Source organism: Carassius auratus, unplaced genomic scaffold (genome assembly GCF_003368295.1).
Source record: "Carassius auratus strain Wakin unplaced genomic scaffold, ASM336829v1 scaf_tig00215416, whole genome shotgun sequence".
Lineage (NCBI taxonomy): Eukaryota > Metazoa > Chordata > Actinopteri > Cypriniformes > Cyprinidae > Carassius > Carassius auratus.
In genome coordinates this window covers 453274-475094 of record NW_020528079.1, presented here as the reverse complement: position 1 = coordinate 475094, position 21821 = coordinate 453274, and the positions used below count along the sequence as shown (strand labels likewise).

General features: G+C 40.2%; 2 protein-coding genes and 2 non-coding genes across 7 annotated transcripts; 1 reads left to right on the top strand and 3 right to left on the bottom strand.

Annotated features, from left to right (window-relative positions):
* Positions 1–930: 930 nt before the first annotated feature.
* On the bottom strand, positions 931–15507 carry LOC113094672 (nascent polypeptide-associated complex subunit alpha). 2 transcript variants are annotated; one of them, XM_026260258.1, is made up of 9 exons: positions 15414–15507; positions 14514–14589; positions 2914–4782; positions 2382–2467; positions 2177–2254; positions 1914–2060; positions 1507–1635; positions 1250–1372; positions 931–1053 (listed from the first exon to the last, which is right to left on the bottom strand). In XM_026260258.1, exons 2-9 carry the CDS (start codon positions 14581–14583, stop codon positions 1039–1041), a joined length of 2517 nt encoding a protein of 838 aa, XP_026116043.1. In that variant the 5' UTR covers positions 14584–14589; positions 15414–15507; the 3' UTR covers positions 931–1038. The 2 variants fall into 2 exon arrangements, with proteins under 2 accessions (XP_026116043.1, XP_026116044.1); XM_026260259.1 differs by lacking the exon at positions 2914–4782.
* On the bottom strand, positions 1123–1198 carry LOC113094784 (small nucleolar RNA SNORD59). Its single transcript, XR_003288159.1, has one exon. It is a non-coding gene; the product is annotated as a small nucleolar RNA SNORD59 (small nucleolar RNA).
* Positions 1715–1790, bottom strand: LOC113094783 (small nucleolar RNA SNORD59). The gene has a single exon (XR_003288158.1). It is a non-coding gene; the product is annotated as a small nucleolar RNA SNORD59 (small nucleolar RNA).
* LOC113094673 (tuftelin-interacting protein 11-like) lies at positions 15472–21760 on the top strand. Of its 3 annotated transcripts, none has more exons than XM_026260260.1 (14): positions 15472–15552; positions 16205–16420; positions 16531–16687; positions 17083–17236; positions 17385–17512; positions 17861–18016; positions 18104–18295; positions 18584–18898; positions 19677–19780; positions 19851–20019; positions 20099–20342; positions 20422–20564; positions 20973–21138; positions 21247–21760. In XM_026260260.1, the coding sequence occupies exons 2-14, from the start codon at positions 16212–16214 to the stop codon at positions 21606–21608; spliced, it is 2499 nt and encodes an 832-aa protein (XP_026116045.1). In that variant the 5' UTR covers positions 15472–15552; positions 16205–16211; the 3' UTR covers positions 21609–21760. The 3 variants fall into 3 exon arrangements, with proteins under 3 accessions (XP_026116045.1, XP_026116046.1, XP_026116048.1); XM_026260261.1 differs by having other exon boundaries at positions 15482–15552; positions 16208–16420; XM_026260263.1 differs by lacking the exons at positions 15472–15552; positions 16205–16420 and having other exon boundaries at positions 16553–16692.
* The last annotated feature ends 61 nt before the right edge of the window (positions 21761–21821 follow it).

The window sequence follows — 21821 nt, the reverse complement described above, 5'->3', positions numbered from 1 at the left end:
AGCCTGTTACATTTGTGCAACTGTGTTATTTTTTTCCTTTGTGCAACTGTTAATTTTTTTCATTTTTCATTGTTTTTTTCTTTCTTTTGTAATTGCATATTTTTGATGGTTTCTGAAAAAGTTAAGTTTTATAAAGTTTCATTTTTATTGACGCAAATGTAATTCCATAGTTGATGTGGTTGGCCATGTGAGTGCAATTTTCTCCAAAGTGTGTAGTGAGGCTACTCATGTGGAGCAAGCCTGGAGATTTTGGCTGAAGAAGTGGATTTTTAGCTTTATTTGGAGTATTTAGGATGAATGTCTCGCTATGTGATGATTTCTCAACAGTATCTGCAACTTTTGCTCCAAAGTATTGATTGATGTAATGGGCAAAGTGGAGGTATCTTCATCCCAGGAACTAGTTACATTTCTGTCAGTTTCTGATCTTGTACCCACATTACCCATGTTTTGCTGAATTTGCACAGTTTCTCTATAGAGAGTTATTTGAACTACAAACAGGAAAAACAATGATGGTCAAATAATGTTTAATAACCTAATGTAAACCACAGTGTTGATTTATGTTTTTACGCCCCCTCCTGGCCACATTTAAGGAGTTTTATACCGGTGATCTTACATAATCGAATTCAATTATATAATAAAATAATTTACGAATCAGTTTCAAAAATACATCAATGTCCAATGGACAAATGTAACTTCCATGTAATTCACTTATGACAAATATGAGATGAGATTTAATCCGACAGCAATCACAATCTTTATTTTAAATAATATTTCTTTACAAATGACAAAAAAAAAGTAATCCAATGACAATGATAATAGCTAGAGGTCATTTAATTTCCCCTTGCTATATGCAATTCATGTGTTAGCTTTTCTGGACAAATTTACTATAAAATGAAAAATTTCCATTAATAGTAAAAAATACACAAAATATATAATTTCATCAAGCCACACCTTTATTTCTCTTGGGTATAAATTGTACAAACAATAGTGAGGATTAAATCAACATCATCTTAATTTGACCCAGTCCCCGATTTCCATCTACATCGTCAATTCCTGTAAAGACAAAAAGATAAACGGTGTAATACTGCTTGATACAAATGACACCAAATTTAAAGCCTGAGCTCTTCTCAGAACAAATGAACTGGCTTCAGGAAAAATTCAGAAGAACGAAAGTCAAATGTTAATTCATCACAGAAGAGTTTTGAAATTCTATAAAAAAATCAAATAAAAAAAATTCAGTCTAACTCACCATAATAGCATTGACAATGTCGTTATTGTTATTTTTCAGTGCGCGCACAGCCTTTGCCCTGGATACATTGGCCTGAGACATGACCAGCTCGATGTCCTTGACCTCCACTCCAGTCTCATCAACCTGCAAATGGTAAAGCAAATCACTCACGACTGTGGACATTTACTTTTCACATTTGTTGAACACATCAGAGGACTTTTCATAAAAGCATGTTCAGTATTATTCTGTGCTAGAATCACAACAGAGTTAACGCTCACCTCTTCCTCTTCGCTCTCCTCCGGTACTGTGGGCGTCTGTGTGTTTTCCGGGATATTTGAAACGGCTTCTCCTTGGACCTTGAACTTCTCTGCGGCTGCTAACTGGGCTTGCTGGGACAGATCTTCAATCTGAGAGGAGCAGAAACCATCAGGATTTTAGTTTGTTTTGTGAGCTTCAATGTTCTTCATTTACACCACTGAACAGTTTCTCTCTCAGGACAGAAAGTTTGGCTTCATCAGACTCAGAAGAACGAAAGTCAAACTGTTTAAATCATCATCAAGAGGTCACTCTGGTCCGGATCACCAGGCAAGATTGCCATGTAGAATTAGATATCAACCAAAACATGGCTGAGATAGGAATGCACACCAACCTGAAATAAGAAAGCATTTTTTTTTACAATCTTTACCTTTGCCTCACCGAAGACAATGTAAGTATCTGAAGCTGGACTTTTGTAGACATCTGGTTTGGTAATGACAAAGAGAATGTTCTTGGACTTGCGAATGGTTACTCTGGTAACACCAGCAACTTGTCTCAACCCCAATTTGGACATGGCCTGGCAAAGGGAAGAAAGTGTACAGTGAAACAACACTGCATTCATTTGAACTGAATTTTAATATTAATTTTAAATTGTTAAAAGTTAGATTCATTCAGTTCCTGGGGATGACCTACCTTCCTGGCTTTCTTCTCACTCCTGCTTTGTTTTGCTTTGCTGACAGGTTCCTCATCGATTTCGGCTGCAGCTGCAAGCTGTGGAAAGGGAAAAATTTCAGTTCATGTCAAACAAAAAATGTAAAACTGAAAAAGAAATGGTGAGAAAAAGCGGAGAAAAAAAAAAAAAAACACACTTTGTATACGTTTATCAAAAGAATCTTACCTGTGCCTGCTGTGTTTGTGTCTGTGCAGAGTCCTGCTCCTCCAGGTCAGGAACAGAATCGTCACTATCAGATTCAGTGCCAGACCCTAAAACACCCAGACATATTGAATTAATTTGCCATTAGATACATATATTTTCACCAAAAGTCCTGTTGGAATAATCAAAAGTGTCAAATGCAATGGAGAAATGAGTAAATCAGTTTAACAGCATTTAAATTGCAAAAAAACTTATGTACTTTATGCAATAAATGGGAGCAAAGGTAAATTGCCATTATACTTACAACTCTGAATAATATACACATTGATAAACTCAAAAACCATTCAGCTATTGGCCCAAAGTTTTTTTTTTTTAACAACTTCCTGAAAAGCATCCAACCGAAGCTTTAATTTCACTTAAAGACTAAAAAAATAAGTTGATTTTGAAACCATAAAGTTACCAAACGCATTTTCACTGATGAAGTGACCCTAAAGAATGTTTGGGGTATACATGCTTATACCAGCATAAGCATAGACAGAAAGAGAGAAAGAGATACCCTTGTCGTTCTTGATGACTGGCTCCAGTACAGATGGGGCTTTTACTGGTTTGGGAACAGGGACTGGCTCAACTTTAGGGACAAGGACAGGTTTAGCTTTAGGGGTAGGGACAGCAGCCTCAACTTTGGGAGCAGGGGTAGGTTTAACTTTAGGAGCAGTCTCAGACTCGACTTTAGGGACAGGAGCAGCCTCAATTTTAGCACCCACTGCCACCTCAGCTTTAGGAGCAGCAACAGGCTTAACTTTAACAGCAGGAGCAACTTCAACCTTAGAGGTAGGGACAGAGTCCGCTTTAGGGGCAGCCTCAACCTTAGTGACAGGAACAGGCTCAGCTTTAGGGCTAGGGGCAGACTTAACATTTGGTGCAGGAGTAGCCTCTACCTTGGGGACAGCCTCAGCTTTAGGAGCAGGAGCAGGCTTAACTTTAGGGGCAGGAGTAGCCTCAGCTTTAGGTGTAGCCTCAACCTTAGTGACAGGAACAGCCTCAGCTTTAGGGCTAGGGGCAGACTTAACATTTGGTGCAGGAGTAGCCTCTACCTTAGGGACAGCCTCAGCTTTAAGAGCAGGATCAGGCTTAACTTTAGGGGCAGGAGTAGCCTCAGCTTTAGGTGTAGCCTCAACCTTATTGACAGGAACAGCCTCAGCTTTAGGGCTAGGGGCAGACTTAACATTTGGTGCAGGAGTAGCCTCTACCTTGGGGACAGCCTCAGCTTTAGGAGCAGGAGCAGCTTCAACCTTAGAGGCAGGAACAGGCTCAGCTTTAGGGATAGGGGCAGTCTTATTTTTAGGTGCAGGAGCAGCCTGAACTTTAGGTTTGGGAACAGCCTCAGTCTTAGGAGCAGAAGCAACTGCAACTTTAGGGGCAGGATTAGGCTCATCTTTGGGTTTTGGGTCAACTTTAGATGCAACCTCAATTTTTGGGGCATGTTCTGTTTTATGTTCAACCTTAGGAGCTGGCTTTGCTTTAGGAGCAGCCTTAGCTTCAGGGGCAGAGCAAGATTCAACTTTACTAGTAGGGACAGCTTCTGCTTTGGGAGCTGTTGGGGTAACTACAGGCATTGCACTAGGTGGCATGGGGGGGAGTGTAGGCATTGTAAAAGAATTCTCAGGTGGTAAGAGAGGTGGGAGATCATCCTCAAGCGCTGCAGGGGCATATTTTGGGGGAACAGCAGTGGCTGGGTTCACATTTGGCACTTTAGCAGGGCCAGGCTTGGCAGCTGCTTTTGAGGGTGAGGAAATCTTTGCTTCTGAAACAACAGGGGTTGCTACTTTAGGACCTTCAGAGGCAACCTTGGAGGCTTCAGCCACTTTTGGTGGACTGGCGGCCACAGCTTCTTTAAATGACTTTGGTGCTGGGGCAGCAGATTTAGAAGTTACTTTAAAGTCAACAGGAGCCACAGCAACTTTGGGAGAGACAGGGGAACCACTTCCATCTCCAGCTGGTTTTGCTACTTCTTTTAATGGTATAGCAAGAGACGGCAAAGTTGCAACTGGTGCAGGCTCCTGAGCAGGCTTAGGGGCTGAGGGAGGGTGCTCTGGGTCAGCAGGTTTAAAATTCTTTGCTTTCTGTTGCTTCCCTTGTTTGCCAGCCTTTACCACCTTAGGAGCAGTCTGCTCTGCTTTCCCAGCTACAGAAGAGTCAGCTAGAGGAGAGGCCAAAGGGGAGCATGGGGGGGTAGCACGATGGCCAGAGGTAGATTTAGGAGAGGTAGGGGAGCTTGAGGAGGCAGATAGAGAGGATCGTTTCCTGTGTCCAGCAGGAACTGGCTTAGGAGCGGTGGTGTGAGGAGAAGAGGACAGCTTAGAGTTAGTTTTGCCCACTTTAGGCTTTGCCTGAGAGGGAGCAGGAGCCGCAGCAGCAGGTGTGGCTAATGGAAATAAAAGGGCTAGAGTGAACTTTTTTTGCAATTAAAAAGTTGCATGGTGTAAACCATCACATCCATGCTGGTTATGAGGGATGCTGTCAATTTGACGAATGTGTTAAACCTTTCCACAAAGGACAACTGGCTACTAAATTAAACCAAACACACCTTTATTATTGGGTTAGGAATTGTAAGGCTTTGTAAAAACACCACTCAACTGCACATGCAAGAACCAGACAGTTATTGGCAATGAACTACAGTATGCAAAAAACATTTGTACTAAAACATTGATTTACACAAGATTAACACAATCCCTGGCACATTAAAGTCCACAGGAACTGGAACTTGCTACCCAATTTAATCAAAAGCATTGTGATCCGGACTTTATATGCAATACATTAAGGTAAATTAGACCTAAAGAAATATTATTAAAATGTAATACTGCCTATTCAGACAGAAATTAAAGAGGTTACAAAATTTAACAAGTGAAAGGCCCTTAGAGGCACAAGTAATAAATAGCATTTTGTTTAAAATATATATATAAAAAAACCTACCATCAATAGGTCACAAGACATAATTTTAACTTCATTTAAAAAAGTATGGTAGCCGTAAACTGATGACTTTTTAAATTATCATTTAGATTAGAAAAGTTCTGACAATCTCATATCATCAAATGAGAACAAACATTTAAACAAAACTTTGTGCCACGCAGCGCCCAAGTCCCAAATTCAACTTGTAGCAGATAAATAGTCCACTCTAGTGGCTGAACAGAAAAAAGGCTTGACGCTCACTTTCCAAAATTATTCCATTGTCCACAGGATAGATTTCCAAACTGAAATAATATTTATTACAAAAAAGAATGTTTATACAAAATCAAAAAATCAAACTCTCATATAAATAAAGGATTGAAAAGATATAAAGTGGATTGAATCAATCTGTTTTCTATGGAGTCAGGCCGTGAGGTCAAAGACTGTTACTTCCGGTTCTGGCCACGCCTTCAGGTGAAGTCACAGGTCCTTTATTCCCACCTTCTGCTCCAATCCCTAGGTGGTGCCAACTCACATAACATTGGGTGCAATAGTTAATTATTTAACAAACAAAAATAAACCTTATTTTAGCTCCTACATATCCGGCCCCTAAATGTTTCAAACTTAACATTGAACATTTACAAACATTTATACAAGGAGCTATTAATAATCTAAGTAATCTATTTACAAAAAAAAAATATATATATATACTTTCCATTCATCTGATCTCTATTGATCATCTTCTTCCAACAGCAAGCACAGCTTTGTGATGGGCCGCTCCATAATGCTGGTCTTTGTCTGCAGTTTGACTGACCGGACCATCCCTTTTGAGTCAGGTTTTGTTTCTAGTATTCTTGCAAGTGGCCATGAGGATCGTGGAGAGGTAGGATCAACCACCACCACAATATCTCCAACTTTGAGATTAGTTCTTGCTTTACACCACTTCTGTCTCTCTTGCATTAGTGTTAAATACTCCTGTGTCCATCTCCTCCAGAACAAATCCGCCAAGTATTGCACTTGTTTCCACCGGCGCCTGGTGTATGAGTCAGATTTGGAAAACTCACCTGGAGGCAGAATAGGCTGAGAGTTATGCAAGAGAATGTGGTTAGGTGTAAGAGCCTCCAGGTCGAAAGGGTCAGAGGATACAGTGGTGATTGGGCGGTTGTTAAGAATTGCCTCAACTTCACAAAACAATGTCTGGAGACCTTCATCGTCTACAACTTGTTGGTGTAAAAGGGAATTTAAGACCCATCTTGCAGACCTGATTAGTCTCTCCCACACGCCACCGTGATGAGACGCCCCTGGTGGGTTGAAACTCCAGTCAATCCCCCTTTGGAGCATGGCCCTTTGAATCTTACTGCTGTTCAGATTGGTAATGGCCTTTTTGAGCTCTCTGCATGCACCAACGAGATTGGTACCATTGTCAGACCAGATATGTTTTACCTGGCCCCTCCTACATATTAATCTTCTTATAGCATGGATACAGGAGTCAGTGTCCAGGGAGCTGGCCATTTCAAGATGAATGGCTCTGCACGACATACATGTAAAGAGTACGCCATATCTTTTGACAAAAATTCTTCCTCTTTTTGTTTCTATTGGGCCAAAATAGTCCATTCCAACATTTGTGAACGGTGGAAGATCTGGTAGAGTTCTTTCTTTTGGCAAATTAGCCATCTTTTGTTCCTCAGTTTTGCCTTTCAAGCGTCTGCATGTCACACACTTAGAAATAATTTTTCTTGCTGCTGTGTTACCATTGATGATCCAATACTTCTTACGCAACTGGGCAAGAATATAATTTCTTCCACAGTGACCATACCTTTCATGAATGTGGCGTAGTAACAAATTGGAGGTGTGGGAGTGTTTCGGAAGAATGATGGGATGCTTCATGCTTTCTGACATCGTCGCTCTTGACAGTCGTCCTCCAACTCTCAATAATCCATCTTTTATCATTGGATCTAGTTTGTAGAGGGTACTCTTTTTTTGAACATTGTGTGGAGTCATTTTTAGCTTTTCAAAATCATTTGGGAAAGCTTGTCTTTGAGTGTAGGATACAATTTCCTTTTCTGCTCTCCCAAGGTCTTTCATAGACAAGAACTGACCACTAAGTGTTGATCTGAAGGTATGCAGCTGGGAAGCCAGTTTTTGATGTCTAGAACGAGTGCAGACATTGGTGGAAAGTTCCTTCCTTTTAGAAGCGAGTGCTAACAGGCTGTCTCCAAGCTTTTGGTACCAAGCAACAGCTTTAAGCAATCTGGTCCAATCTGAGAAGTAAGAAAGAAGCTTTTGGGTAGGATCCTGTTCATTTTTAGTGACCGTGTTGCACACAATGGTAAAACCTTTGACCTCTGGGTCATCTTGTCTAAGGGACACTTGTTTACACCCTTTAGTTAGCCAACTGTGATCTGGTTGCCAGAGGAATTTAGGGCCACATATCCATCTTTTGCTTTCCAGAAACATTGGTACACTCAGCCCCCTGGATGCATCATCTGCCGGATTGTCCTTACTGGACACGTACCTCCATTGTTGGGTGCAGGTATTTTCTCTAACAAATGATACTCTGTTGGCAACATAAGTGTGAAATCTTGCACTGTCATTGGCTATGTATTTCAACACTGCCTCACTATCTGTCCAGAACAGTGACTTTTTCAATGGCAGCTGCAGTTCTGACCGGAGCATCTTGTCAACTTTGACAGACAACACAGCAGCTGCCAACTCAAGTCGTGGTATCGTCAACTGCTTTAAAGGGGAAACTCTTGCTTTTCCAATCATGAAAGATACATGGATGTTACCTTGCTCATTGGTCATTCTGATGTAGCTTACAGTTCCATATCCAAGTTCGCTGGCATCAGAAAAATGATGCAACTGAAAGGACTGTGGCTTACCAAATCCATTGGGTTTCTTACAGCGTGGCACACTGAAGGCTGCCAACTTGGGGAGGTCATGAATCCAACATAGCCATTGTCTTAATTGAGACGTGGGTATTGGCTTATCCCATCCATAGCCTTCTTTGCACAATTGCTGTAAAAATTGTTTGGCTGGAAGAGTGAGGGGTGCCAAAAGTCCAAGAGGATCAAAGACAGAGCTCACCATTGAGAGAATACCTCTACGGGTATGGGGTTTTTCATTGAGTATGATGGTAAATCTAAAGGTGTCATCTTCCACGTTCCATTGAAGTCCCAAGGCATGGTCAACTGGTAGTTTGTCCTTATCTAAATCTAAGGACCTAATGTTGTCCCCTCTTTTCTCCTCCTCAATGGCCGACAAGACGGTTCTACTATTACTCACCCATTTGGTGAGTTGAAAACCTCCCAAGCTGCACAAATCCACCAAGTCTGATCTCAGTTGCACTGCTTCCTGTGCTGTGGGCAGAGACACTAGGCAATCATCAACATAAAAATTATGCATTACTGTGTTGGTTACTAGAGGTCTAAAACAGCTGTTGTCTTCTGCTGTTCTCCGTAAGGCAAAGCTAGCACAGCTTGGAGAAGAGACTGCTCCAAAAAGGTGCACCAACATGCGATGATCTATAGGACTTTGCTTAATGTCCCCTTCTGGCCACCACAGGAAGCGTAAACAGTTCACATCTGATTTTGAGACTCTTACCTGGTGGAACATAGACTTTATGTCCGCCATCATTGCAATGGGTTCTTGACTAAATCTAAGCAGGACTCCAACCATTGAATTGGTAAGATCAGGCCCTTGCAACAGTTCCGTGTTCAGGGACACACCTTGATATGTTGCACCACAGTCAAACACGACTCTAATTGTATTCTTTTTAGGGTGGTAGACTGCGTGATGTGGAATATACCAGGTTCTTCCCTCCACTTGATCCACCTCTTCCTGCGGGACCACCTCAGCATATCCTTTATCTATCATGTCACTGACAAAGGATGTATATTCTTTATGGAATGAATCACTTTTCTTAAATTTCCTTTTCAGACTCAGAAGACGTTGCATGGCCATGTGACGGTTGTTGGGCATTATCACATCCTTTTTCCGAAATGGTAAGTTGAGGGTGTAGTGTCCATCCAATAGTGAGATTGACTCATTTGCAATTTTAAGGAAACTTTTGTCATCAAATGACATTTCACGTTTTTCATCTGAGGCCTTTTCATTGAAGTCATGATTGTACTGACTAATCAGAAGCTTTTCCAAATTTGCTACAGATATTCTGTTTATGTCAGCAGATGGAGAGTCACAACTTATGCTGGATTTCCCTCCTCTTAAGGGTCCATTAACTACCCAACCAACTAAAGTCTTGACTGCATAAGGGCCCCCACCTTGACTGTTTACAATCTCCCATGGCTCTATAACCTTTGAGGCATTGGTTCCTATAAGTAGCTCAATGTTGCCATTAATCTCAGGGATATCAACCTTTTGCAGGTATGGCCATCTAACAAGATCTTTTTTGGTGGGTATGTTTTCCATGGTGACTGGCATTTCCTTCTGTGTGAATACATCAGGCAATTGTATGAAATTGGTTTTATCCAATCCAGAGATCTCTAATCCTGTGATTACATAAGTTGGCATGGACTTCTCGTGACTCATTGTCTTCAACAGGATATTAGTTCTTTTACCTTTGACGTTCAACTGAGACATCAGACGTTCGGTACAAAAGGTAGCGGAACTTCCAGGGTCAATGAAAGCATAGACTGAGACGATTTTGTCACCTTTAGCAGCTTTGACTCTTACTGGAACCACTGAAAGGACATTATCCTGTATACCGGCCCCAATATTCCCACCAGCTGGCTGCGTAACGGCAGAGGAGTTCACGGTTTCTTTAGTGTCAATTTTCTTTTCATGCTTTACTTTTTGCTCTGTTTGCTCAATATGAAGGACGCTTGGGTGCTGTTTAGAACATGATGTACAGGTGAGCCTCTTCCTACAGTATTTGCTGATGTGACCTTGATGTAGGCACCCAAAACAGATTCCTTTTCCTTTGATGAATTCTATCTTTTCCCTGTGCTTCTTTTTCTCGAATAGCTTGCACTGCTCCAACGTGTGATTGCTGCTGCTACACAAATGACATAAGACTTGCAAATGGTTGTCAGAGGATTGCTGAGTAGAATGGAAAGCAGGTGCAGAAACACTAGTTGCAAAGGTACTTCCACCAGACTTCGGCTTGACTTTAGTGGGGAACTTGTCTTTAGTTTTGATTAGGGGTTTATCTTGAATATCCCCGAATATTGGGTCTGAAGCCACTCTCACTTGCTTTTCAACAAATAGGACAAGATCTTTAAATTGAGGCCTACTGTTATGGGTTTCTTGAAATTCCCAAACTTTTGATCGCCATCTTTCCCTCAGCTTGTAAGGAAGTTTCAAGACCAAGACTTTCATGTTGGATGACAAGTTAATTTCATGTGAGTAACTCATGTCCTCCATTGCATTACAACAGCTCCTCAAAAATATTGCGAAAGCTTGCAGAGATTTAGAATCCTCAGGTCTAATCGTAGGCCATTCTAATGCTTTCTTCATATAAGCAGAACACATGCTGAATTCATCTCCAAAGTTTTTCTGTAGCAAATCTCTTGCTCTTTCATAACCTTTACCTGGGGTCATGTGAAGACAACTCCTTACCAGATCTCTGGGAAAGCCACTGGTATATTGATCAAGAAAGTACAGTCGGTCAGCACTGCTATCCGTTTTTAGCTCAATGCCATATTCAAAAGCTCTTATGAATGGTCTGTACTTCAAAATATCACCATCAAAGATTGGGATATCTCTCTGAGGAAGACTTGAAAGCTGATGCTGCTTCACTAGAAGGGATGTTATGTCATTTTGGCGTTGAAGGATGTTTACCAAGCTGCTCAGATGTACACCAGAACTCGCAACAGACTCTGAAGACTGATCAGAAGACTGGTCAGATGCACTGGCTGTGGCTAGGTTTGGCTGTGCATGGAGATTACCTGGACCAGGTGGTTGAACCTCCTTGGCTTTCTTCCTGACTGCATTGTGGCCATTTGAACGCTGTGGGATAGGACTGGGTTGAATATCCTTGGGACGAACACTTGGGGTTTGCACAACAGAAAGAGCTTTAGCGACCTTATCCAAAGAAAGGAATTCACACTCTGAAGCATAACTCTTTGAAGACATCTCAGCAAGATAGGATTCCATTGGCACGTTCACGTCGTGAGGATTAGATGTTAAGCCTGTTGCTGCTGAGGCTCCGTTATATTTACCAGCGGACTTCAAAACTGCGAGTTTGGCTGATGAGGCATCCAGCTGTGCTTTCAGCTCCAGAACTTCAAGTTTTTTCTTTAATGCTTGCCTCTCTTTGTTAAGTGCTTCTTCTCTATCCTCCAAGTCATGTTTTTCTCTGAGTGCAGCCACCTTTGCTAAAACTGCAGCTCTCTCTGCTTCCACCTGTAGACTTGCAGATGCAACTGAAAATGCTCTTGATTTGGATTCACGACTGGAAATTTGAGATATGCTGTCTTTAGGGGCAACTTCAATCTCCTGAGGTTCGACAGCCTTAGATACTCCAGACAGCCACTCAGAAACAGAAGAGAGAAAAGTGTTAATGTCTGCCATTTTAGGTTTAAACCATTCTGCTTCATCTTGCCTTGCTTCCTCTTCTGACAACAACTCCTGATAGGTTTCATGTAGAGATTTAAAATCATCCAATAGACTCACAAATTTATTCAAATTTTCTTTCACTTCTTGCACACACGAAGCATCTTCCATAAGTTCAAGCATTATATTTTTTCTTTTTGTTAAGTGGGCAAGCTTTCCTTTTCTAGCATTTCGTAGCTTAGGCGCATGACCACTAATCTCTACATCCATAACAGTGCTTGATAAGTCACCCTTGACTTTCTCTTCATCAAACTCATTAGCGGTGTCTTCCATACTTGTCACTTGTTTGCTAGTTCAGCACATGGAATCAATATGCATGGATTTGCTATGTTGCCCGGCCCAGCAGCAAACTGATATAAAATCATCCAATGATCCACTTTTCCTATAGTAGACTTCCAACAATTTGCACGGTTTTACAATCAAATCACTCCATAAGCAGATTTCCATTACATATGAATTTCTGTTCTGTTTCCTCTTCTATCATTTCAATGACTTGATTCAAGAAATGCATAAAGCCGTACATACCATGCGGTCCAAACAAACAGTCAGTCCATGTGTTCATTGATTTCCATGCACTTCACTTCTTCAGTTACAAGCACATTTTTTGAGATATCTTCAGCTTGTAGGAAGCAGTCTTTGACTTTTTGTAGCAGATAAATAGTCCACTCTAGTGGCTGAACAGAAAAAAGGCTTGACGCTCACTTTCCAAAATTATTCCATTGTCCACAGGATAGATTTCCAAACTGAAATAATATTTATTACAAAAAAGAATGTTTATACAAAATCAAAAAATCAAACTCTCATATAAATAAAGGATTGAAAAGATATAAAGTGGATTGAATCAATCTGTTTTCTATGGAGTCAGGCCGTGAGGTCAAAGACTGTTACTTCCGGTTCTGGCCACGCCTTCAGGTGAAGTCACAGGTCCTTTATTCCCACCTTCTGCTCCAATCCCTAGGTGGTGCCAACTCACATAACATTGGGTGCAATAGTTAATTATTTAACAAACAAAAATAAACCTTATTTTAGCTCCTACACAACTAATCTTCAAACACAGTAGTTAGTAAAATCAAGAAATGTGAGAAATATATTAATTCTTCATATTGTCATAAGTGCAGTTCACCAAAGTACTATCCATACCTATGACTAAACGTGCCCAATATTTGAGCAAGATTTGTATGCTTCGTTAAATGTACATAAAATTACTAATTGTGACTTTAACATTTAACTTTCAACACTAACACTGTGAAAAAATGACCTGAAAAAGCGTGTTGTACATCACGATATATACAGAAAAGCTTGTTTTCTTCAAAAACAGAATCATAAGGAGACTTGTAAACATGTTACACTGCATGATTCTCCTCATGTAGATCACGAAACCTTGCAAATACATTCCTGAACACAATAAATCCCTCCTTTAAAGACCAATAGACTGCTTAATATAAAACAATTTCTATAAAAATAAAAAAAACACCCTTGTTATAAACGCTCTTACATCTACTCAGGTTGCAATCACTAAAATTCAGTGAAATGTTAGGAAAATGTTCATGCAGAGTGACACTGTCCATATTCCATGCACACACAACAAGAAAAAAAGAAATGTAAGGATGCATGTGCTTTCAATATCACAACTCTAATTTAGTGTAATATTAATCAGTACAGGCGAACACTGTTGGGCAAGGCAGTCCTGGGTCACTCATTTTGCAGAACCAAATGTTGTCATTACCTCATAACTAAATATGTCTGAGTAAATTATGAAATCAAAAAACTACACTGTAGGTATGACTTGCTACTTAGAGAATTAATTCAACTGTCATAACATTGTATTTGTCTACACAATGAAAGTCAATAACATTCTCCAAAATACCTTCTGTTTTCCCAGGGGGAAAAAATTCAAACAGGTTTGGATTAAGAGTGTAGACAAATTTTCAACCATTTGATCTGTAATTATTATTTGAAAAATAAAAACACTTTCACCCAAGCATGTGGATATTACAGGTTTCTGGGGCCTCATTTATAACCATTGTGTATGCACAAAACCTGCCCTGAAAAAGGCGTACACCACTTCCTTTGCATAAAGGTGGGATTTATTAAAAAAAAAACAAAAAAAAAAAAACTTTGCGCACATGCAAGCAAACTGACCCATTTGTCAAACTTTTTTCCTGGAGAAAGAAAAGTAACGAAGTACTGTACAATATATATATATATATATATATATATATATATATATGAGCACATATATTCAAATACAATGCTTTTGTATTTTGAATTAACAGAACAAGTTGTCAAACTGTCTCTTAACAGAAATTGTGCAGTTCTTAATCCAAGGAGGGGCTCAGGAACTTGAACCTAAAAACCTCTAGGTGAAGAAATCTGACTCAAACGGCAACCCCACCCAACAAATCACCATGTGACCACTCCAACTAGACAAACTCGCTTTGTGAAGTCTCTACAACAGCTGGTAGAGGACCATTAAAAAAAACCCTAAAGAAGTCTAAGAAGTGTAAAAACACTATTACTTGCAACTGCTTTATTTTTAAACAATAAAAACTGAAACAAATATTCAAACTCCAGGACCCCTTCCACAACCTGCATTCAGCACCAGACATGCAAATTCAACAGCAATAACACACTAACCTGTCTCCGCCTGGGGCTGCTGCATCTCCTGCTCTGTAACAGGGACAGTTTCTGTGGCTTCGCCTGGCATTCTGGACTGCAACAGAGTGGACATAATACAAACAGCTTTAGTTTCGCAGAAATGAAGTCAATGAGATTTTTTTTTTTTTATGTTTTAGTCTGTGCTTTAAATTCATGTTTTAGTACTCAAAGTGAGCAGCACTAGGCCTCTATTGAATTAAACCCAACGCTGTGTTCACATCTGATCAATTATCGAGCTTGCATGATAACAATTCACAAGTGCACTGTACGGAAACTGTGAGTTTTATAAAAACCCAATTACATAGCAATGCCTATTCAGCATCACAGCTGCAAATAGCGGTTCATGTGTGCGTGATGCACATTTCACGTGTGTACGCTACTGCTGTTTGAGACATACACTGCCAAGGTGAAAACTAAACCACGCGGACAACATTAGGAAATTAGCTTTTGACCTAATATAAAGTAATGCTATCACAACACGTGTATCTCTGTGTTCGTAAATTGTTTGTCTACCAGGCGAGATCAACTTTCCAGTGATTACTGACGCACACAAAGCAAGTTCTTGTTGTCATTACATTAAAGACTTTAAATAAATCTCGCTCTAGTTGTTTATGAAACTATATTTCGTATGTTCTGAACGTTTCGTTAGACACAAAGCCCAAAACTGGCACACATCGAGCGGTGGTGAGTCTCGCTCCCCATTTTGAACAGTCAGCCGGTTGTATTCATTAAGTTATTTCGTCAATAATCGAGCCAATTAAACAAATCTTTACCGTTCCACACAGAGGAACACTAAAGCGTCAATACAAGTTGTAAATCTGAGGTCAAACGCATCAAAACAGCGTTGGATGACAATAGATGTAACACACAAGTACTCACTAGTTCAGGGAACAGGATCCAAGATGGCTGTAAAAGAGGGCTCCTTACCTCCGCGTCGCTCTGATGTCACAGCTCTGCTTCCGGCTCCGACAGGAAGTTGTTTTTGGATAAGCACTTGCTGACAGAACAACATTTTCAGGTAAAAAAACAAAACACAAATAAGTATATATGTATTATGTGCTTGAGCTGTTTCAGCACATAACTGTTTGCACATTAGTTGGACGTGCTTGAGAATTCACAGTAACGTTAACCGTTTTAATAGAGAGCATGTGCTTTTGTTTACAAAAAATAGCAACGCTATGCTAACCTTTTTTGAAAACCTTTTCCTGACGTACTAATATTACTATCAATATCACTTTCTATTATCGTGTTTGTTTAGTGTCAGAGAATAAATTAAGCAGGTTAAACTCCTTTATATAAATACTTTTGTGCATAAACCGGGGCTGTTCAGGCTTTTAGGTCACGGAGCACCAAATATCATCATCCTAACATTTAAGAAGGCAGCGATATATTTTCATGTTTAAAGACCCATTTTATGCTGTAAAAATAACATTATAACATGAGATAAAAGTGTATTTTTCTTATTTTTACACACTGTAGCACTGGTGTGTTTTTGTCTGTCTGTCTATCTATCTATCTTATTTTATTATTTATTTGATCTTACATTTGTTACACTGTTTTAATCTCAAATATTCTTTGCACCCCTCTAGTACTCCCTTGCAGCCCCCCGGGGGTCCCAGGACCCTGTTTTGAAAACCCTGGCCTATAACATTCTTCTGTTTTAATTCCAGCAGAGATATGTCTATGTCCCATTTGTATGGGCGTAGAGGTGAGGAGGAGGAGGAGGATGGTGTGGAAATCGAAAAGTTTGAGGTGTCTGAATGGGACTTGGCCAATGAGTTCAACCCAGACAGACGCAGACACAGACAGACCAAGGAAGAAGCGACCTATGGGATTTGGGCAGAGAATGACTCTGATGATGAGCGGCCCAGCTTTGGGGGGAAAAGGCATGTGATTGTTGTTGATAATGTTTTTAGCTGTCGGAACTGCTAGAGATCTTAGTGAATAAACGGTAAATGTCATTTTAAGACAATAATCAATATTGATATCCACACAGATCGAAAGACTATTCAGCTCCTGTAAACTTTGTGAGTTCTGGCTTAAGAAAGACTGCAGCTGAGGAGAAAGTGGAGCAGAAGGGTTCAGGTGACTCCAGTGATGGTGGAGATGCTCCTCCTCCACCCCGCGCTGCCGCTCCCAAAAAACTCCAAACGGTGAAGTGAGATGCCAACACAACAATATCTTTACTTTTGAATGTCAGGTCCAAAAACATGGGTCTCTATGATTTTTTAAAATAATGTTAAGCTTGTATTGTAATGTAAGCTCTTAAGATTGTATTACAGTTTAAAATAATTTTGTATTTTAAAATATTTAAAATGTAATTTATACCAAAGTGTAATTTTCGGCTTTTTACACTTACATTTATCATTGTTTAAACCATTGTGCTGTTATATAGTTTTGTTGAAATTGTGATCAATCTTATCCTTTTTTTTTTTTTTATCTGATCAGTTAAACGAATCCTTACTGATCCCAAATGTTAAACTAAAACGTTCTGATCCCAAATGTCAGAACAGTTGTGTAATATATGTATTTGGATTATTTATTTTAGGGTGGGCGCTTTAAGACATCCCAGAGATTTGCAGGTGGTATCAGAACAGGGCAGGACTTGGGATCCTGGGAGAAACACACAAGAGGCATTGGTCAAAAACTTCTTCAGAAGATGGGCTACGTTCCAGGAAAAGGATTGGGCAAAAATGCTCAAGGTAAAACTATTCAGTCCTTATTTCATACCTCAGTGTACTGGTTTTGCTGCATTTAGCTTCTTGTGAATTATGTTATGCATCATCTGTGGGGATCCTGGGGATAATGTTATGATATGATATATCCTCTTATGGAAATCTTTGTGTGCAGGTATTGTGAACCCGATTGAGGCTAAAGTGCGAAAGGGGAAGGGAGCGGTTGGTGCATATGGAAATGAGAGGACCCAGCAGTCCTTGCAGGATTTTCCTGTTGTAGACTCTGAGGAGGAGGAGGAGAAAGTAAGTCAAAACTTCTTGGTGATTATAGTGGTTCAATCAAATTCAAGTGCTCAATCAGTGTTGTTAAAAAAATACACATCCAAATAAGCAATTTAAATGATATAATGGGATCCGTTTTAAAACAGAATGGATAGAACTCAATAGTTTTCTGTTTTGGTCAGGAAACAAAAAAAAAGCATCTAACTGAACAGGGGATGCATTTCCTATAAGCAACTATGAATCTGTTGTTTCCACATGCTTTTGTGAAACGCAGCTCAGCAGCAACTCAGCAACAAGTCAGATCTTTCTTTACCTGTCCGGATTTCACATTGTTTCCTTCTTTTTTTCTTTTACATTCCATCATTGAAGGAGTTTCAGAAGGAGTTGGGGCAATGGCGTACAGAACCAGGAACGGCTAAGAAAAAGCCCAAATATTCTTACAAGACTGTGGAAGAGCTGAAAGCTCATGGCAAACTGGCCAACAGGAGCATGAGCAGACCTGCTGGAGAACTGGCTCAGGTTAAGGTGAGAATCCAAAACACTTAGTAATGCGCAATAATTGTTTATTTATATCTCACAAGAAGCAGTTAACCCATCCCTCATGTGTTTCAGGTGATCGATATGACCGGCAGAGATCAGAAGGTGTATCACAGTTACAGTCATATGAGTCAGAATCACAGTGTTCCTGAGGAGGCCCCTTTGAGTGTGAGCACTCGAGAACAGAAGACCCCTGGCTTCTCATTACCGGAGCTGGAACACAACCTCAAACTGCTCATTGAGCTCACAGAGCAAGACATCCTACAGGTACAGCACTCGTAAACTTGCACCAAATCAGCAGCAAGTTAGAAAAAGAATTTACGTAAAACAATATTATATTAATGAAGTAATATAATGCTAATTCTAAAATCTAAAAGTATTTCTAAAAGTTGCTTCCTGTGTGGTGCACCATGTGTAACCCTTCACAACTTATTTAACATATTTAAATGCATAATTCACTTCGTAATAAATTCTTGTTTTGGCCATTGACGGAAGCAAACAGCTAATTCTTTGATTTATTTTCTGTTTGTGTTGTGTGTGTGTGTGTGTGTATAGAGTGCACGACAACTACAGCATGATAAGGACACTGTGGTGACCCTGACCCATGAGAGTGACGCGCTGCAGGTCAGGCTGGCAGAGGAGGAACAGGCTATTGGTCGGCTGGAGCAAGTGATGAACCTGGTGGATCGTTTCGATGCAGGCGATAAGGAGGACAGCCCTGCACTCGGCCTTCAGGAGTGTGCTACGATCTTCCAGCAGCTGCAGACAGAGTTCTATCAGGAGTACAAAACCTTGGGTTTGGGGGATCTAGCTGTGTCTGTTGTACATCCTTTATTGAAAGAGAAACTTCGCAGCTGGGATCTACTGAAGGTAAAATACATATTTTTTTTTATACAGGATGTTGTTACACCACTGTTCAAATGTTTTGGCTCAGAAAGGGTTTTCTTTTGTTCTTGAAAGTATTTTGTGCCCACCAAGGCTGCATTTATTTTAGAGATGCACTGATTGATCGGCCAGGGATCGGAATCGGCCAATCAGTCTCACTTCTTTCTAAATTTCGATCCAGTCCGTACGTTACCATCGGCACAGGCAATAACGTCACTTCAGCAGCACATTCTAGCTCTCTTCTCTTCGACAACCCCTTCTCTCTCACACACGTCTCATTCACTCCGGTTAAATAGTGCTTGTATTGCAAATTATTTTTGTCATTCCCAAAGGTTTTGTACACTAAAGGAGCACATGCCACAACTGATCTATATTAGTGGAGCGCACAAGCTGTGTTCAGTCTCAAGAAGAAAATTAGCTTTTCGTTTGTATATGCTGTCAATTATAGCTCTTAGAAGAAAAAAAATTGAATTGGCAAAAATCTGTATCAGCAGATCACACTAACAAAAAAAATTGGAATCGGCCAAGAAAATTGCATTCAGTGCATCTATAATGTATTTGTTAAAAATTGTGAAATATATCTATTTAAAATAACTGTGTTTTAATTGAATATATTCTGAAATGCTATTTATTCCTGTGATGCAAAGCTAAATATTCAGCATCATTACTCCAGTCTTCTGTGTCACATGATCTTAGAGACATTTTCACACTTTGTATAAGCTCTGAGTTATATGAATTCTGCACTCTCTCTGTTTGTCTATAGGACTGTTCAGATGGTTTGGAGGAAGTCGGTCAGTGGAGGGCCATTCTTGAAAGTTCACAATCTCTTCATGGTGGTCCAGACACTAACATGGACCCCTATCACAGGTAACGCATATCTGTGTGTGTATGTGGAGTGTCTGTAGAAGGAAATGGCTCGAGCATGTTTTGTGTGCAGGTTAATATGGGAAGTGTGGGTTCCAGTCATGAGGAGCTGTGTGTCTCAGTGGCAGCCTAGAAACGTGGGGCCCATGGTGGACTGTGTTGAGTGCTGGGCCCCTGTATTACCGCTGTGGATTCTGGACCATGTTTTGGAGCAGCTTATTTTCCCACGACTACAGAGAGAGGTTCGTGCTGAGCATATGACCAATTAACATTATATGTTTCCTTGTCTGTTATGTTACTTCTCTGACTATTTTTGGATAGGTGGACAATTGGAACCCACTGACAGACACAGTACCAATCCATTCATGGATTCATCCCTGGCTGCCTCTGATGCAAACGCGTCTTGAGCCGCTGTACGCACCCATCCGCAGTAAACTAGCCCATGCCCTGCAGCGCTGGCACCCCAGTGACTCCTCCGCCAGACTCATTCTTCAACCCTGGAAAGATGTCTTCACATCTGGTGCCTGGGAGGCCTTCATGGTCAAAAATATCATTCCCAAATTGGGTATGTGCTTATTTAGATTGTCAGTGACAGACTTTGGGAGTCTGAGGGAGTCTCTAAAGGTTTTGCTACTGTGTTGCAGCTCTTTGTTTAGGAGAGCTGGTGGTGAATCCTCATCAGCAACTTCTGGAGCCGTTCAACTGGGTGATGGACTGGGAAGGGATGCTCTCGGTCTCCACCATGGTTGGACTGCTGGATAAGAATTTCTTTCCCAAATGGCTACAGGTCAGCGTAACAGTCTTTTACAATTAGTCAAAAGAATGCTAATCAGTTAGAACCAAACCTGACTGTTATGTCATATGTCTATTATTGTCACTTATTTTTTTTTTTTTTTTACATATTTTATTAAGAAATTGGCCAGTGCTTAAAAAAAGTTTTGTCTAATTGAACTGTCATTTTAAACATAATTTAACACTTTAATACATATTGTAATATTAAACATACCATTTTACATTTCTGTTTGTCAGATTAAAAAGTGATTTATTCATTTTTTTTTTTACTGTTTCATTACTTTAGACATAAACTAAAATAGTTGTTTAAATACAACTGATTTATATGTAGAAGTTTACTCATTTTCTATTAATAAATTTAGTTTAGTCTAACTACTAATTTTTTTTTTCTTCCCTGGTGCAGGTGTTGTGTTCCTGGCTCAGTAACAACCCAAACTATGAGGAGATCACTAAATGGTATCTGGGCTGGAAGAGTTTGTTCTCCGAGAACCTGCTCAGTCATCCATTGATCAAAGAAAAACTGAACGAGGCCCTTGACATCATGAATCGTGCTGTTGCCTCTGGACTAGGTCAGTCACACACTAGAAAAAAATAGCACATGAAGTCCACTAACAGTACTTATAGCTTTGTACTGCTCTATCATTATACCTTCAACTTCACCGTCTGTCTTTTTGCAGGTGGGTATACACAACCTGGAGCAAGAGAGAACATTGCATATCTGATTCAGACACAGAGAAGAAAAGATTTCCAGAGCGAGCCTCAGCCTGAGCGCCGTGACGTGGAGAATCCTGCCACATGTCCACCAGGCACCACAGCAGTACCAGCATCTGTACCAACCAACTTTAAAGATCTAGTCCAGGCCAAAGCTGAGGAGAACGGCATTGTTTTCATGCCACTGGTGGCCAAAAGGCATATGGGCAAACAGTTATACACATTTGGCAAAATCGTAATCTACATTGAGCGTGGAGTGGTCTTTGTCCAAGGAGAGAAAACCTGGGTCCCAACATCACTACAGAGTCTAATTGACATGGCCAAATGAGACTGATGCTCGGTAAAAAAAAAAAAAAAAAAAAGGTGTTTAAATGATGCTGTTTAGTCTGTTTCCATTAATGTTTTTATACTGCTGAAGCACTGGTTTTGGATAAATTTGTCATTAAATTTACACAATGCTTGTTGGTTGCATTTAGCTTCCCACCGCTTTGTCATTGACTCAGTCCAGATGTCACAATTATTTTTGTAATTTTGTGGGTTT

Bases quoted from the DNA above. Each gene is read 5' to 3' on its own strand.
- LOC113094673 (XM_026260260.1), top strand. From the start codon at position 16,212: ATGTCTATGTCCCATTTGTATGGGCGTAGAGGTGAGGAGGAGGAGGAG. The intron at 16,421-16,530 runs GCATGTGATTGT...ATATCCACACAG, and splicing joins CCCAGCTTTGGGGGGAAAAG to ATCGAAAGACTATTCAGCTC. The intron at 18,899-19,676 runs GTAAAATACATA...GTTTGTCTATAG, and splicing joins GCAGCTGGGATCTACTGAAG to GACTGTTCAGATGGTTTGGA.
- LOC113094672 (XM_026260258.1), bottom strand. From the start codon at position 14,583: ATGCCAGGCGAAGCCACAGAAACTGTCCCTGTTACAGAGCAGGAGATG. The intron at 2,468-2,913 runs GTATCTCTTTCT...TGGGTGTTTTAG, and splicing joins AGTCATCAAGAACGACAAGG to GGTCTGGCACTGAATCTGAT. The intron at 2,061-2,176 runs GTAGGTCATCCC...TCCCTTTGCCAG, and splicing joins GTGAGAAGAAAGCCAGGAAG to GCCATGTCCAAATTGGGGTT.